Source organism: Macaca fascicularis, chromosome 6, assembly GCF_037993035.2.
Source record: "Macaca fascicularis isolate 582-1 chromosome 6, T2T-MFA8v1.1".
Classification (NCBI taxonomy): domain Eukaryota; kingdom Metazoa; phylum Chordata; class Mammalia; order Primates; family Cercopithecidae; genus Macaca; species Macaca fascicularis.
This window is the reverse complement of record NC_088380.1, coordinates 145,925,901-145,942,769: the sequence shown is the minus strand read 5'-3', so window position 1 is coordinate 145,942,769 and position 16,869 is coordinate 145,925,901. Positions and strand designations below refer to the sequence as shown.

General features: G+C 43.8%; 1 protein-coding gene across 1 annotated transcript in view; it reads left to right on the top strand.

Annotated features, from left to right (window-relative positions):
* Positions 1-2,958: 2,958 nt before the first annotated feature.
* Positions 2,959-16,869, top strand: part of DNAJC18 (DnaJ heat shock protein family (Hsp40) member C18) — a 31,458-nt gene continuing 17,547 nt past the window's right edge. Inside the window, exons 1-3 of the mRNA XM_005557931.5 lie at positions 2,959-3,062; positions 4,587-4,773; positions 14,419-14,564. Of these exons, the coding sequence (XP_005557988.2) occupies positions 3,023-3,062; positions 4,587-4,773; positions 14,419-14,564 (373 nt within the window). The 5' untranslated portion in view covers positions 2,959-3,022. The remainder of the gene's footprint in view (positions 3,063-4,586; positions 4,774-14,418; positions 14,565-16,869) is intronic.

Genomic DNA, 16,869 nt, shown 5'->3' with positions numbered 1-16,869 from the left:
TAGTACCTCCAGACCTTTTCCCTGTGCCCCCAGACTCTGAGGTCCATCCCACCCTCAGTTGTCCATCTTCTAGAGCAGGCGGTCTAGCCTCCCCAAACCAGAAGAACTTCCTTTTTATATTCAACCACCTGGTGGATGTCCCTGATCAGGTCCCTCGGCTGCAGAGCACAAGTGGGACCTTCAGGATCCAGCCTTCTGTGAGCACATTGCTGCCTGGATTAGTTAGCTGGTCATAGGTTCAATGTCCCAGAACGGAGCTTTTGACTCATCTCATGGTTCCAGGGCCTCCTTCGCCTCTCAAGTTTAAGGACATCCATAATTCATTGGATTTAGGACGACCCAAAACCTTCTCATACTAGTTCACTTTTGCCATCTTCTCTTTTTGAAAGGGAGAAAATCACCAGTTTTAGTGGCCAGATTCAGGGTTTAGGGTGCATGGACAAGCAGCTTCCCAGCCCTTTTTGGCAGTGTTTTGCTTCTTGTCTTATTTGCAGGTAATCATTGCCAGATAGACAGGAATGGGGTCCAGTTAGTCATATCCAGGACCTTATGATATGCCCCATATACACCCCTTCACTCCTAATTTACAATGTCAAACAGTAAAAAATGTTTTCTCTTCCTCTGAGCCAGTCTATAAGTGGCCAGCATTTATTAAACACATACTACATGCCAGATGAGGTGCTAACAGCTTTACAAGCATTATCTTATTATATCCTACGGCAATCCTATGCAGATTTTTTAATCACTATGTTAAATTCCTCCTCCTAAATTAAGTGAAAATGACCAAATTTCTAGATAACTGTTACTTTCTCAGTGCTTATGGGGGTGAGGGTGAGGAAAGAACACTGTCTTCAAGTGCTCCAGGAGAAATTGATATTACAAATGACACAAGCTTTTAGTGGTCAACTAGTTTGGTAGTTTTCAAACATGTGGGTTTTCTTTCCTTTAGTAGACCACAAAATACAAAACAGAAAAAAGCAGAGCTGCTTTGATTGAAGAAGGGTGAGGTGCTAGTGCCTTCCCTGCTATGCCTTCCTCCCCACTCCCACTCCTCAATAGAAGATTCCAGAGACATCTGCACATTGAGCCTTAAGAATTCCCCAATTTAAAAACTACTAATTGAGGCTGGGCGCGGTGGCTCACGCTTGTAATCCCACTACTTTGGGAGGCCAACGCGGGCAGATCACAAGGTCAGGAGATCGAGACCATTATGGCCAACATGGTGAAACTCCGTCTCTACCAAAACCACAAAAATTAGCTGGGCATGGTGGCATGTGCCTGTAGTCCCAGCTACTTGGGAGGCTGAGGCAGGAGAATCGCTTGAACCAGGGAGTCAGAGGTTGCAGTGAGCCGAGATTACACCACTGCGCTCCAGCCTGGTGACAAAGTGAGACTCCATCTCAAAAAACTAACAAGCAAAAATTACTAATTGAATCCAACCTTCTCATTTTATAGGTGAGGAGACTGAGGCCAAAGAAGAAGGAAAAAGGAGTTGTTTAGGATCATGCAATGATTTGTGGCAAAACCCCAACTATTAATATAACACCTATACAACTTCCAGGCCAGTGCTTTTTCCACTTGAAAGGCCTTGTTCTGAGTTTTTTTTGTTTTTGTTTTTTTGACACAGTCTCACTCCGTCGCCCAGGCTGGAGTGCAGTGGTGCGATCTTGGTTCACTACAACCTCTGCCTGCCAGGTTCAAGCGATTCTCCTGCCTCAGCCTCCCGAGTAGCTGGGACTACAGGCACATGCCGCCACGCCCAGCTAATGTGTGTCTTTTTAGTAGAGATGGGGTTTCACCATATTGGCCAGGATGGTCTCGATCTCCTGACCTCGTGATCCGCCCGCCTCGGCCACCCAAAGTGTTGGGATTACAGGTGTAAGCCACTGCACCCAGCCATTCTCTGAGTTCTTAAGTGGGCAAGATGTCAGTGATGCCAGGGCCGTGACTGTAGGAAAGGGCTGGAACTGCATGCCCTCTGGTGCTTTTACCCTTCCAAGTTTATGTCCAGGAATATACATCTCTCCCCAACTGCCTAAGTAGGTGCTAGTTGATATCATGATTGATTTGGTCTTCTTGGGTAAGACCTCAGTGAATTCTGGGTAATTTTTTGTTCGGGGATGAACTGTAGCCATCCACCTATGAAGAAAGAGTTGCTTTTATTCTTTGCTAGGCTCCATCCATATCTGGATGGGAAACAGCAAGAATATTTATTTCCTCATTTGCTTTTTACTAATCTCAGTGTCTGGCCCTTCAGAAAAGAAAGGAATGGGCTAAAGAGACAACTGGGCTGGAAGAGAGGAGAAAAGTGTCAGAGGGGTGTTGGAGTAGGATGAGTTGGAGGAAGGACAGGAACAGCAAAGATGGAGGCTCTTAATGCCGGCCCCAATACCTTTCCATGTCTTCTTTCTCCACCCCGACACCCTCTGACGTCCAGTGCCTGAGGAGCTGGGGCAGTAGGGGCATACCTAGATTGCCCTCCAACCCCATCAATCTACATCACTTTTCTATTTTCTTGACTCTTAAGCTTCCAAAGGCTGGATTCAGCATCCCCCAAACCCATCTCTGAATCTCCAGGGCCTACCACTGACTACACAGAACAGGCCTTAGCGTATGCTTCAGAAAGACATCCCTGACGAGCACAATAGTCATACTGTCACCCTCTAGCCTATAGTTTGCGAAGCCCTTTACAGGCAGGACTTCAGTCGCCCCTCCTTGGATGTCCCTAGGGTTAGGCAGGGCCGAAGCCACTATCCCAACTCTACAAATGAGGAAAAGCCAAGAGCCGTGCTGCAGGCAGCTAGCAGCAACACTCTTCCACAGGTCTTCTGACGAAGGTCGAAGCACTTCTCTGCATCTCCCACGGACTCCGGCGCAGAGCCTGCCGGGAGTTGTAGTCCAGTGCCCCGGGAACTCCTACGGACTGGACTACAATGACCAGCGTGCCCCGCGCTCCGCGCCCCCTTCTCTTTCAGCCTCGGGCGCGGGGGAGGTTCGGCGGACCTGCAGATTGGGAACCGATATGGCGGCGACTCTGGGCAGCGGGGAGCGCTGGACGGAAGGTATTAGGTCCCCGCCTGAAGGAGGGATAGGGCGGCGTTCGGGGGAGATCAGGGATGAGGATCCTGAAGACGCACAAGGGCTGAGATCCTGGGTCTGAGGTGATGGATGGAGGCCTGTGAGAAGATGCTGAGCCTGAGTAGGGTTGCGGATGGGGTAGGGAAGCTGGGTCCGCAAACCCAGAGTCACCGGTGACGACTTGTTGCCTCCGGCCCCCCAGCCCCGCCCCCGCCCGTGCCCCGCCCAGGGCCCGCAGCGGTCAGGCCCCGCCCGTGCCAGGGTGACTGGAGGGCCCGTGGGGGTGCTGCCGTCTCTCTGAAGCTTGCTAACCTGGCCCATATATTCCGCCTAACTGGGCCACCTGACCTTCAGTCCCTGTTTGAACATGTCGCTCCAGCCGGCATCAGGACCAGCCTTTTCCACCCTACAGTCAGGCAAAAAGTATTGATCCAATACCTATTGCGTGCCCCGCATTATGCTGATTCTGCAGCGGGGATTTGACTGACAGGGGTCCCTTAGCTTACAAAACTAGCAGCCCTCTGAGAGTTTGACGACTGAACAGCCAATTACAAAACGGACTAGTAATACAAAACGGCCTGGGCTACACAGCAAGATCAGGGATTTGGAGAGAACACTGACAAGGCACCTAACGCAGACTGGCTGTCAAGGGAGGTTTCTTGCAGAGAGTGTTACAAATGGTGACAAGAAGGATGCATTGGAGTTAGCCAGGCCGACTTACAGGAAGAGTGTCCAGGAGCAGTGGGTGGAGGTAGCTGAGGGACGTTAAGCGGAAGAAAGATGTTGTTAAAGCCTTTCCCAGGTCCTCCGAGAAGACATGAGTGCTCTGCCCCTTTTGACTGGATTGCTTATGACCCTCTTTACATTCTGCAGGTGTTGTTATTGAATCTTCTCCCTTTAAACCAGGGGTATCCAATCTTTTGGCTTCTCTGGGCCACATTGGAAGAATTGTCTTGGGCTACACATAAAATACACTAACTGACGACTAAATAACTGATGACAGCTGATGAGCTTAAAAATAAAATTTCAAAAACACATCTCATAATGCTCGAAAAAAGTTTACGAATTTATGTTGAGCTCAAAGCCGTGCTTGGCCGCATGCCACCTGTGGGCCGCGGGTTGGACAAGCTTGCATTAAACTAACCTCTTTGTGGTCAGGAGCAGGTCTTACCCATCTGCCCCCTTGATCTAGCCAAGTTCCTTGGTATATATTAGTTCTATAATTGTTAGTGTGAAAGAATCGAACTCCTCTCTACTTTAAATCTTAGAGGTGGGAGGAACTGCAACAAAAAATACTATTTTACGAGCAGTGTCTCTTCTGACCATGGACCACAGAGAAACAGATGTTTATTCAGCTTTGTATGACAAAGTCAGCATGACATCCCTACCCCTGGCCATCACACTTACCTTCTCATGCTTAGGAGCAGCCTCCCAGAGAGCTAAGGCAGGTTGCAAAGTTGATTTTCAGGGTCAGATGGAGACCTAATGGAAGGGCTGTTGCTTTGCAGCTTACATTGATGCAGTTAGAAGAAACAAATACCCAGAAGACACACCTCCTGAGAGTCATGATCCCTGTGGCTGCTGTAACTGCGTGAAGGCACAAAAGGAAAAGAAGTCTGAGAATGAGTGGACTCAGACCCGGCAGGGTGAGGGGAGCTCCATGTATAGTGAGGAACAGCTGCTTGGGGTACAAAGGTGAGCATATGGTGGGATTGAATGAGTGATTTTATGGAAAGTGCTTAGAAGAGTGCCTGGATGTGCTATGTAAGTATTGACTGATGATGATGATGATGATGATGATGATGATAATGATAACTGAAGCATACTAGCTTCTTGACCTCAGAGGGAAGACTGAGTAGAAGTGGAGTATTAGGGTATAACACGAACTAACTACCCTGCCTCCACTTTAAGAGAGGCAGTAGAAACTGACTAGACACAACACACATCTATAGGACATTCTGTCAACAACAACAGAATGATTTTTTTCTTAAGGATACATAGAATATTCTCCAGGATAGACCATATCTTAGGTCATAAAACAAGCCTCAGTAAATTTAAAAAGATTGAAATCATACAGTGTATGGTCTCTGAAATCAAAAACAAAGGGAAATTTGAGAAATTCACAAATATGTGGAAATTAAACTACAAGCTCCTAATAAGCAAACGAGTCACAGAATAAATCACTAGAAAAGCTAGAAATGCTTTGAGATGAGGGAAAAGGAAAACACGACATACTAAAACATATAGGATGCAGCTAAAACAGTGCTTAGAAGGAAATTTATAGCTCTAAATGCTTATTTTTTTGATAAAAGACTCCAAATCAGTAACCTAATCTACCTTAAGGAAGTAGACAGCCTGGACAATACAGTGAAACCCTCTCTCTACCCAAAAAAAAAAAAAAAAATGTATATATATACAAAAATTAGCTTGGTGTGGTGGCACGAGTATGTAGTCCCAGCTACTTGGGAGGCTGAGGCAGGAGGATTGCTGGAACCCAGTAGGTCGAAGCTGCAGTGAGTCATGATCACAGCACTGCACTCCTGTCTGGACAGCAGAGCAAGACCCTCTCTCAAAAAAAGAAAAAAGAAAGAGGGATATCCCTACCAATCTAAATACTATGAACAATTGTATGCCAACCTAGATAAAATCAACAAATGCCTAGAAAGACACAAATTACTGAAACTGACTTAAGAAAAAAATGGAGTCCAGGCATGGTGGGTCACACCTGTAATCCTAGTTCTTTGGGGGTGCTGAGGCAGGAGGATTGCTTGAGACCAGGAGTTTTAGACCAGCCTGGGCAACATAATAAGACCTTATCTCTAAAAAGAAAAATACTTGGGCATGGTGGCACATGCCTGTGGCTACTTTGGAGACTGAAGCAGGAGGATCACTTGAGCCTAGGAATCTGAGGTTACAGTAAGCTATGATAGTGCCACTGCATTGCAATTTGGGTGACAGAGTGAGACTTTATTTCCAAAAAAAAAAAAAAAAGAAAGAAAGAAAAAATGGAAAACCCAGGTAGACCTACAACAAATAAGGTGATTTAATTAACAATCAAAAAACTTCTGGCTGGGCATGGTGGCTTATGCCCGTAATCCCATTACTTTGGGAGGCTGAGGCGGGAGGATCACTTGAGCCCAGGAGTTCAAGACCAGCCTGGCCAACATGGCGAAACTTCATCAATACAATATAAAACAAACAAAAAGACCCCACAAAAATTAGCCAAGCATGGTGGTGCACATCTGCAGTCCCAGCTGCTCAGGAGGCTGAGATGGGAGGATTGATGGAGCCTAGAAGGGTGAGGCTACAGTGAGCAGTGATTGCACCATTGCACTCTAGTCTGGGTGACAGAGGGAGACCCTGTCTGAAAAAAAAAAAAAAAAAAACTTCCAATGAAGAGAAGTCCAGGCCCAGCTAGCTTCATTCTTTGAGGCCAGTAGAACTCTGTAACCAAAACCAGACAAAAATATCATAAGAAATCTAAACTATCAACCAATATCCCTTATTGAATTTTTTTAATATATATATGTATGTGTATATATATACATATATATATTAAAATCTTCAATAAAATGCTAGCAAAACAAATACAGCAACGTAAAAAGTATTACACATTTTGACCAAGTGGGATTTATCCCAGTATTGCAGGATTGTTTAACACACAAAAGTCAATCAATGTAACATACCATGTTAATAGAATAAAGTACAAAAATCACATGATCATTTCAATAGGTACAGAAAAAGCATTTAACAAAATTCAACACTCACTGCAACCTCTGCCTCCCAGGTTCAAGCAATTCTCTGGCCTCAGCCTCCCGAGAAGCTGGGACTACAGACACGCACCACCACACCCAGCTAATTTTTGTATTTTTAGTGGAGACGGGGTTTTACCATGTTGGCCAGGATGGTCTCGTGACCTTGTGATCCGCCCGCCTCGGCCTCCCAAAGTGCTGGGATTACAGGCGTGAGCCACCGTGCCCAGCCCCAACACTCTTTCATAATAAAAACACTCAACTAGGAATAGAAGGGAACTTTCTCAACCTGATAACGTCCATCTACACAAATCCACAGTTAACATCATACTTAAAGGTGAACAACTGGGTGTTTTCCCACCAAGATCAGGAACAAGACAAGTATGTTCACTCTTGCCATTCTGTTCAACATTGTACTAGAGGGTCAAGCTAGGGCATTTAAGCAAGAAAAAGAAATAAAAGCCAACCAGATTGGAAAGAAGAGTAAAACTACATCCACAGATGACGTGATCTTGTAAATGGAAAATCCTAATGAATACACATACACATACACACATATACACACACACACAAATACTGTTAGAACTGATAAACAAGTTGGACAAAGTTACAGAATATAAGATCAATATACAAAAATTATCATTTTTCTATATACTAGCAATGAACAATCAAAAAATGAAATTAAGAAAATATAGTTGAGGCTGGGTGTGGTGGCTCATGCCTGTAATCCCAAAACTTTGGGAGGCCAAGATGGGAGGATCACTTGAAGCTAGAAGTTCAAGATGAGCCTGAACAACATAGCAAGGCCCTGTCTCTACTAAAAATAAAACTTAGCCAGGTGTGGTGGCATGCATCCGAAATCCCAGCTACTCAGAAGGCTGAGGTAGGTGGATCCCTTCAGCCAGGAGTTCGAGGCTGCAGTGAGCTATGATCACCCCACTGCAATCCAGCCTGGGTGACAAAGCAAGACCCTGTCTCTATAAATAAATAAATAAATTATTTAAAAAAAGAAGATACAGTTGGCCTTTGAACAACACAGGCTTGAGTGGCATGGATTTGAACCGTGGATTTTTATATGTAAATTTTTAAAGATAAATGCATTGGAAAAACTTTTTAGATTTGCAACAATTTGAAAAATTTTGGCCAGGTGCAGTGGCTCACACCTGCAATCCCAGCACTTTGGGAGGCCGAGGCAGGAAGATTACTTGGGCTCAGAAGTTCGAGACAAGCCTGGGCAACATGGCAAAACCCCGTCTCTACTAAAAATACAAAATTAGCCAGGTGTGGTGGCACACACCTGTAATCCCAGCTACTTGGGAGGCTAAGGCAGGAGAATTGCTTGAACCCAGGAGGCAGAGGTTGCAGTGAGCTGTGATTGCGCCATTGCACTCCAGCCTGGGCAACAAGAGTGAAACTCTGTCTCAATTAATAATAATAATAATAATAATAATTCACAAACCATAGAGAATGGACATATCAAAAAAATTAAGAAAATTATATGAATGCATAAAATATATCTAGATACTAGTCTATTTTATTTAGTATCATAAAATATACACAAATCTATTATAAAAAGTTAAAATCTATCAAAACATACGCTCACAAACACTTAAGAGACTTTACATGGTGCCATTCGCATTTAAGAAAAATATAAACATACAGGTGCAGTATTAATCACAACCGCATAAAGTTAACAGTAGTGCTGTACTACTGTAATAATTTTGTAGCTAGCTCCTGTTATTTTGATGAGCCTCAAGTATTGGGAGTATCTGCTTAAAATGCCACATGATGTGGTTCACGCCTGTAATCCCAGCACTTTGGGAGGCCGAGGCGGGCAGATCACGAGGTCAGGAGATCGAGACCATCCTGGCTAACACGGTGAAACTCCGTCTCTACTAAAAATACAAAAAATTAGCCGGGCGTGGTGGCGGGCACCTGTGGTCCCAGCTACTCGGGAGGCTGAGGCAGGAGAATGGCGTGAACCCAGGAGGCGGAGCTTGCAGTGAGCCGAGATCACGCCACTGCACTCCAACCTGGGTGAGAGTGAGACTCCGTCTCAAAAAAATAAAAAGAAAAAAAATGCCACATGATGCTAATCATCTCTTTGTGAGCAGTTTGTCTCTTGAGTAAATTATGTATAGCAGTAAAAAGTAATCTCTTGCAGTTCTCGAGGTTTTTGTTTTGTTTTGTTTTTGATACGGAGTTTTGTTGTTGTCGCCCAAGCTGGAGTGCAGTGGCATGATCTTGGCTCACTGCAACCTCCTCCACCTCCCGGGTTCAAGCAATTGTCCTGCCTCAGCCTCCCAAGTAGCTGGGATTAGGCACCCACCATCACGCCTGGCTAATTTTTGTATTTTTAGTAGAGACGGTTTCACCATATTGGCCAGGCTGGTCTTGAACTCCTGGCCTTGTGATCCGCCTGCACTTAATGCCAGCAGGTATGAAAACATTGCACTTTTTGCAAAATACCTTTTAATCTCATATTGAAAATGAAGCTTTTATGTGGGTACAGGACTGCTATAAGAAAGGCATACAGTCCATGATGTGATTATTACTTATCGCATGCCTGAGCTCAAGGCTTCCACTCGCCTCAGCCTCTAAAAGTGCTGGGATTACAGATGTGAACCCCACGCCCAACCCTACCTCATCAACTTTTTAATGCAGACAGAAGTGCCCTATTCTGGAAAAGTGCCCTATTCTGTCACAAAGGATATTGTATTAGTAAGAACAAGAAGTGAGCACCAGGATATAAGGCAGGAAGAGACAGGCTAACTCTGCTATTTTGTGCAAATACAGTTCAGTTTATGATAGGGGCTGCCATTATATATAAAGCTGCTAACCCCTGAGCCTTGAGTGGAAAAGATGAGTACCAGCTGCCAGCCTTTTGGTTGTACAGCAAGAAGGCCTGGGCAACAAGAGCCCTTTTTCTGGATTGCTCCATTGATATTTTCTTCCTGAAGTCAGGAAGTACTTTGCCAGTAAGGGACTGCCTTTTAAAAGTTCTTTTGGATTAACTTGGTGTTATGGTGCATACTTGTAGTCTCAGCTACTTGGAAGGCTGAGGCAGGAGAATCACTTGAGCCCAGGAGTTGGAGGCTACAGTGAGCTATGACCATGCCAGTGCACTCCAGCCTGGGTGACAGGGACCCTACCCTGTCTCTAAAAAAATAATAAAGTTCTGTGGCCAGGCGTGGTGTCTCACATCTGTAATCCTAGCACTTTGGGAGGCCGAGGCAGGCAGATCACAAGGTCAAGAGTTCGAGACCAGCCTGGCCAACATGGTGAAACCCCATATCTACTAAAAACACAGAAATTAGCCAGGCGTGGTGGCAGGCGCCTGTAATCCCAGCTACTCGGGAGTCTGAGGCGGGAGAATTGCTTGAACCCGGGAGGAGGAGGTTGCATGAGTTGAGACCATACAATTGCACTCCAGCCTAGGTGACAAGAGTGAAACTCTATCTCAAAAAAAAAGAAAAAAAAAAAAAGAATGTGAAAAGTCAACCTACAGAATGGGAGAAAACATTTAAAAAGTGTATATCTGATAAGGGACTTTAATCTGGAACATACAAAGTTCTCTTAAAACTCAACAATATGAAGACAAATAACCCAATTGAAAAAATGGGCAAAGGGTCTGAATAGGCATTCCTCCTATATATTTCTCCATATATATATATAAAAAAGATATATATCATTAGTAAGCATATGTAAACTTGTTCAACATCATTAGTCATTAGGGGAATGCAAATCAAAACCACAATGAGATACTGTACCACTTCACACCCACTGGAATAGCTATAGTCAAAAAGGTGGATAATAAGTGTTGATAAAGAAGCAGATAGCCGGGCGCGGTGGCTCGCGCCTGTAATCCCAGCACTTTGGGAGGCCGAGGCGGGCGGATCACGAGGTCAGGAGATCGAGACCAGCCTGGCTAACACGGTGAAACCCCGTCTCTACTAAAAATTCAAAAAATGGCCGGGCGCGGTGGCTCACGCCTGTAATCCCAGCGCTTTGGGAGGCCGAGGCGGGCGGATCACAAGGTCAGGAGATCGAGACCACGGTGAAACCCCGTCTCTACTAAAAATACAAAAAATTAGCCGGGCGCGGTTGTGGGCGCCTGTAGTCCCAGCTACTCGGGAGGCTGAGGCAGGAGAATGGCGTGAACCCGGGAGGTGGAGCTTGCAGTGAGCCGAGATCGCGCCACTGCACTCCAGCCTGGGCGACAGAGCAAGACTCCGTCTCAAAAAAAACAAAAAACAAAAAACAAAAAACAAAAAATTAGCCGGGCGTGGTGGTGCGTGCCTGTAGTCCCAGCTACTCCGAGGCTGAGGCAGGAGAATGGCCAGGAGGCGGAGCTTGCAGTGAGCCGAGATGGTGCCACTGCACTCCAGTCTGGGCGACAAAGCGAGACTCCGTCTCAAAAAAAAAAAAACCAAAAAAAAAAAAAAAAAGAAGCAGATAAATTGGAACCTTTGTACATTGCTGGTAGGAATGCAGCCAGTTTGGAAAACAATATGGCAATTCCTCTTAAAGTTCAGAAGAAAGTTAAGATTATTGACCAACAATCTACTCCTAGTATATACCAAGAGAAATATAAATGTACTTCCACAAAAAAATTTGTACATGAATGTCCATAGCAATATTATTCACAACGACCCCAAAGGGGAAACAACCCAATGTCCATTAACTGATAATGGACAAACAACATGGGGTATATCCATACAATGAAATATTATTTTGTAACAAAAAGGAGTGAACAGATTCATGCTACAACATGAATGAACCTTGAAAAAATTACAGTAAGTGAAAGAAGCCAAACACAAAAGGCTACATGTTACATAACTCCTTTTATATAAAATATTCAGAATAAGCAAATCTATAGAGAGGGAAAGTAGATTAGTGGGTCCCAGGGGCTGGGGAGGAGAAGTGGGAATGACTGCTAATGAGTATAGAGTTTCTTTTTGGGGTGATAAAAATGTCCTGAAATGAGATAGTGGTGATAGATGCACACCTCTATAAATGTATTTAAAAACTAATGAATTGTACATTTTTAAAGGGTGAACTTTATGGTATGTGGATTATTTCTCAATAAAGCATTATTAAACAAATAGTAAATTTAGGAGAGGGAGTCCTGAGTGTCTGCCATGGAAGCAGAGATTGGAAACTGGGCTAGGGATTCAAAGACTCCCCATGGGCAGCTCATGTGGAAGGGACCTGCTGACAGCCCAGACCCTGCATTAGAGTCCAACCTGTGTTACTGACTTACGATGAATTTCCCAACAAAACTCTGAATCTCTGCCTGCCTTACTGAATCATATGGTAGCAAAAGACTGAAGCCCTTCTCAATACAAATTAGTAGGTGATGTATATATTATACATTGATACAATGCAATAATATTTAGATTTTAAAAAGAATGAGATAGGCCAGGCGTGGTAGCTCATGTCTGTAATCCCAGCACTTTGGGAGGCCAAGACAGGTAGATCACTTGAGGTCAAGAGTTCGAGACCAGCCTGGCCAATATAGTGAAACCCTGTCTCTACTAAAATTACAAAAACTAGCTGGGTGTGATGGTGCAAGCCTGTAGTCCCAGCTACTCAGGAGGCTGAGGCAGGAGAATCACTTGAACCCAGAAGGCAGAAGTTCAGTGAGCCGAGATTGCACCACTGTACTCCAGCCTGGGCTCTGTCTCAAAAAAAAAAAAAAAAAAAGAGGTAGATATATAATACTAGGTAATATTTATTTAGTATTAGATGCTCTCAAGCACTTTCATGAAGACTTTATTTAATCATAATATCAACTCTGTGAAATATAATTATTAGCCCATTTCAGAAGATAACACCAAGCTATAGAGGTTAAGTACACAGCAAAATCAAAGCTCAACCAAGGGATTTTGACTCCAGAGTTCATCTCTAATCCAGCAGTTCTCAAAGGGTGGTTGGGGAACCCCAAGACCCTTTTAGGGGATAGGTCTGCAAGTTTAAAACTGTAGTCATAATGATACAAACATGTTACTTGTCTTTTTCACTGATTTTCTCATGATTATACAGTGGAGTTTTTGAGAGGCTACATGACATGTAATTACATCATCACTGTTTAAAAATTTTTTGTTTTCATTTCTGGTATAGTAGATGTGGATTGATAGAAGTCACATAAATGAAAGCTCTTTTGAGGTCTTCAGTAATTTTTTTTCTCTTCCTGTACCATGCATTATAAAACGTTGCTGAGATCAAAAGTTCAGAACTGCCACTCTAAACTACTGTCTAGTCTAAACTATTATTCTATACTTCTTATCTTTATCTGTTAAGGATTGATCTCCAATCCTTTTTTGTTTGTTTGTTTGTTTGTTTGTTTTTTAGAGACAGGGTCATGCTCTGTTGCCCAGACTAGAGTGTAGTGGAACAATCATAGCTCACTGCAGCCTCAAACTCATGGGCTTAAGTGATCCACCTGCTTTGGCCTCCTGAGTAGCTAGAATTCCAGATACAAGGCACCATGCCTGGCTAACTTTTTAAAATTTTTCATAGAGATAGGGTCTTACCATCCTGTCCAGGCTGGCCTTAAGCTCTTGGCCTCAAGCAGTCCTCCTGCCTCAGCCTCCCAAAGCACTGGGATTACAAGTGTGAGCCACCACGCCCAGCCCAAAATAAATTTTTTTTTAAGCAAGATGTAGAAAAGTGCTTATAATATGTTTCCATTTAGGTAAGAACAAAAATGGAGAGGACTATACCTGTACTCTCTGTACATAGGATCCATACAAAACTTCTAATGATGGTTGTCCCTGTGGTGGGATACTGGGGGACAGGAAATAATGAAGCAGGAGAATTTTTACTGTATAAACTTTAGTTCTGTTGGCTCTTTTTCTTCTATCATGTGTATGTTAACTTTCTTAAAACACAGTTTAGCTGGGCACGGTGGCTAACACCTGTAATCCCAGCACTTTGGGAGGCCAAGGTGGGCAGATCACAAGGTCAGGAGTTTGAGACCAGCCTAACCAACATGGTGAAACCCCATCTCTACTAAAAATACAAAAATTAGCCAGGCCTGGTGGCGCATCCCTGTAATCTCAGCTACTCGGGAGGCAGAGGCAGGAGAATTGCTTGAACCCAGGAGGCAGAGGTTGCAGTGAGCCGAGATTGCGCCACTGCACTCCAGCCTAGGCAACAAGAGCAAGACTCCGTCTCAAAAACAAAACAAAACAAAAAACACAGTTTAAAAAATAGCCATAGGAAAAAGAGAGAAAAAATTATAAACAAACAGAGTGATTAACTGTTTCTTCCGGCTTTGCTGTCCTGTGGTTCATCTCTCAGGATCTTAGCCTGAACCTTGGTGTAAGGATTGGCATACTCGTTCTACTCCCTTGCAGGGATATAGGAAGAATAAATAGTAGATGTAAAAGTACTTTGAAAGGCATTAAGTTCTGGATGGGAGAAGGACATTGTTAATGAATTTGAATGTTTCATTAACGTGTGCACTAATTTTCTTCTAGGTTTGTTTTGGGTCCCACAGATTAGAGGGAGGATCAATGTATTATCTTGCAGTTAGTTGTACAAAAGGGGCCTTTGTAGACATACATGTTTCTGATTTTTTTAGGATCAAGAAATGCAGAAATTACTATGAAATTCTGGGAGTTTCTCGAGATGCCAGTGATGAAGAGCTTAAGAAAGCTTACAGAAAACTCGCCCTGAAATTTCACCCTGACAAGAACTGTGCTCCTGGAGCAACAGATGCTTTCAAAGGTCTGATCCTGAACCAATGCTCAATGGTGCCCTTGTCATGATTGGTCATAATAAGTTGCTTTTAGCCTTCCCCATAGTTGTTTCATAAGGCCATAAGGAGGGTTTTTCCCCCTGCCACACCTCTTAAATAGTGATCATTAGCATAGCTCCCTTGATTTTACCTAGGCTGGAGTGCAGTGGTGACATCTCAGCTCACTGCAACCTCCACCTCCCAGGCTCGAGTGATCCTCCCACCTCAGCCTCCCAAGGAGCTGGGACTACGGGTGAGCATCACCATGCCTGGCTAATTTTTGTATCTTTTGTGGAGACGAGGTTTTGCCATGTTGCTCTGGCTGATCTCAAACTCCTGAGCTCAAGTAGTCTGCCTGCCTAGGCCTTCCAAGGTGCTGAAATTACAGGCGTGAGCCACTGTGCCCGTCCTCCATGATATTTTAAGTAATATATTCTTTAGGCTGAGCGCAGTGGCTCACACCTGTAATCCTAGCATTTTGGGAGGCCGAGGTGGGTGGATCACCTGAGGTCAGGAGTTTGAGACCAGCCTGGTCAACATGGTGAAACCCCCTCTCTACTAAAAATACAAAAATTACCCAGGCCTAGTGGTGCACGCCCGTAATCCCAGCTACTCGGGAAGCTGAGGAAAGAGAATTGCTTCAACCCGGGAGGTAGAGGTTGCAGTGAGCCAAGATCACGTCACTGTACTCCAGCCTGTGCGACAGGAGCGAGACTCCATCTCAAAAAAAAAAAAGAAATACATTCTTTAAAAATATTTTGGACCCAACACATGAATACAAATCTTAAGAGCTTCACCTGGCCAGGCATGGTGGCTCACACCTGTAAACCCCAGCACTTTGGGAGGCTGAGATAGGAGGATTGCTTGAGCTCAGGAGTTTGAGACCAGCCCACGCAACATAGTGAGACCTCATCTCTACTAAAAATAAAAATAAAAAAAATTAGCCGGGCATGGTAGCATGTGCCTGTAGTCCCAGCTTCTTGGGAGGCTGAGGTGGGAGGATTGCTTGAGCCAGAGGTCAAGGCTGCAGTGAGCCGTGATTACACCACTGCACTCCAAGTCACTGTTTCAGGCAGAGATCATCAGTGAATTCTAAAGCCATTGAGTGCTAGGTTGTTGTCACCTATGGGGTATTCTTGCCAAAATGTTTGACCTGAATCTAATAATGAGGAAACAATCAGAATATGAAATATTCTACAAGAATACTGACCTGTTCTTCCAAGAAATTTAACATAATGAAAAACAAAAAAGGTGGGGACAGTTTTAGATTAAAAGAAACTAAATGCAGTACTTGATCTTGCATGGATGTATTGGATGATAACTGATGTTAATTTCCTTAGCTGTGATAATGGTGTTGTGATCACATAGGAGAATGTCTTTCTCCTTGGGAGATATATGTTGAGGTATTTAGGGGAAGGTGACATTATCTGTGGCCTACTTTCAAATGGTTCAGCAAAATAAATGTATACTTATTACAATATATATGTACATATGTATATATAGAGTTGTGGGTAACAGAGTGGCAAGGCAAACATTTAACAATTTCCCAGGTAAAAGAATCATGAAGAAATACTCTTTCTGACTGTGTTTCTGACAGTGTTGACTAAATTACAGGTAGAGAGTGGGGGATGCCTTAAAAGGTTTTTTTTCGAGGTTTGTATTGATTGGTGCTACTGATTGTATGTTTAAATGAAATTGGTCAAAGTTCACACATTTGCACATAGAAAGGAGACATGTTGGTAAACATACGTAATTATTCAGCCTTTGAAACCTCCTTGAGACATTGGAAATACATTTCTTAATTTCAGAAAATAATTATCTAAAGTTAACTGAAATAAGACTATGATGAAGACTGTTTTTAGTCAGGCAGGAAGGTTTTTATTAAGATTGTTTCAGAGTAGAATTCAGGAAATTTTTCTGACTACAAGTTAGAATGTCACTATGGATGTGTGAACTGTTTCCAACATAAACCATTGCACTCAAGTGAAATAAGTACACTGTTTTGGCTAGATGCAGTGGCTCACACCTATAATCCCAAACTTTTGGAGGCCAAGGTGGGAGGATCACTTGAGGCCAGGAATCTGAGACTAGTCTCAGCAATGTAACAAGATCCCATCTCTAAAAAAAATTTTTTTAAAGTAAAGAACACTCTTCGTGTGTGTGTGTGTGTGTGTGTGTGTGTGTGTGACGAAGTCTCACTCTGTTGCCCAGCCTGGAGTGCAGTGGCATGATCTTGGCTCACTGTAAGATCCCAAAGTGTTGGGATTACAGGCATGAGCCACTGTGCCTGGCCAG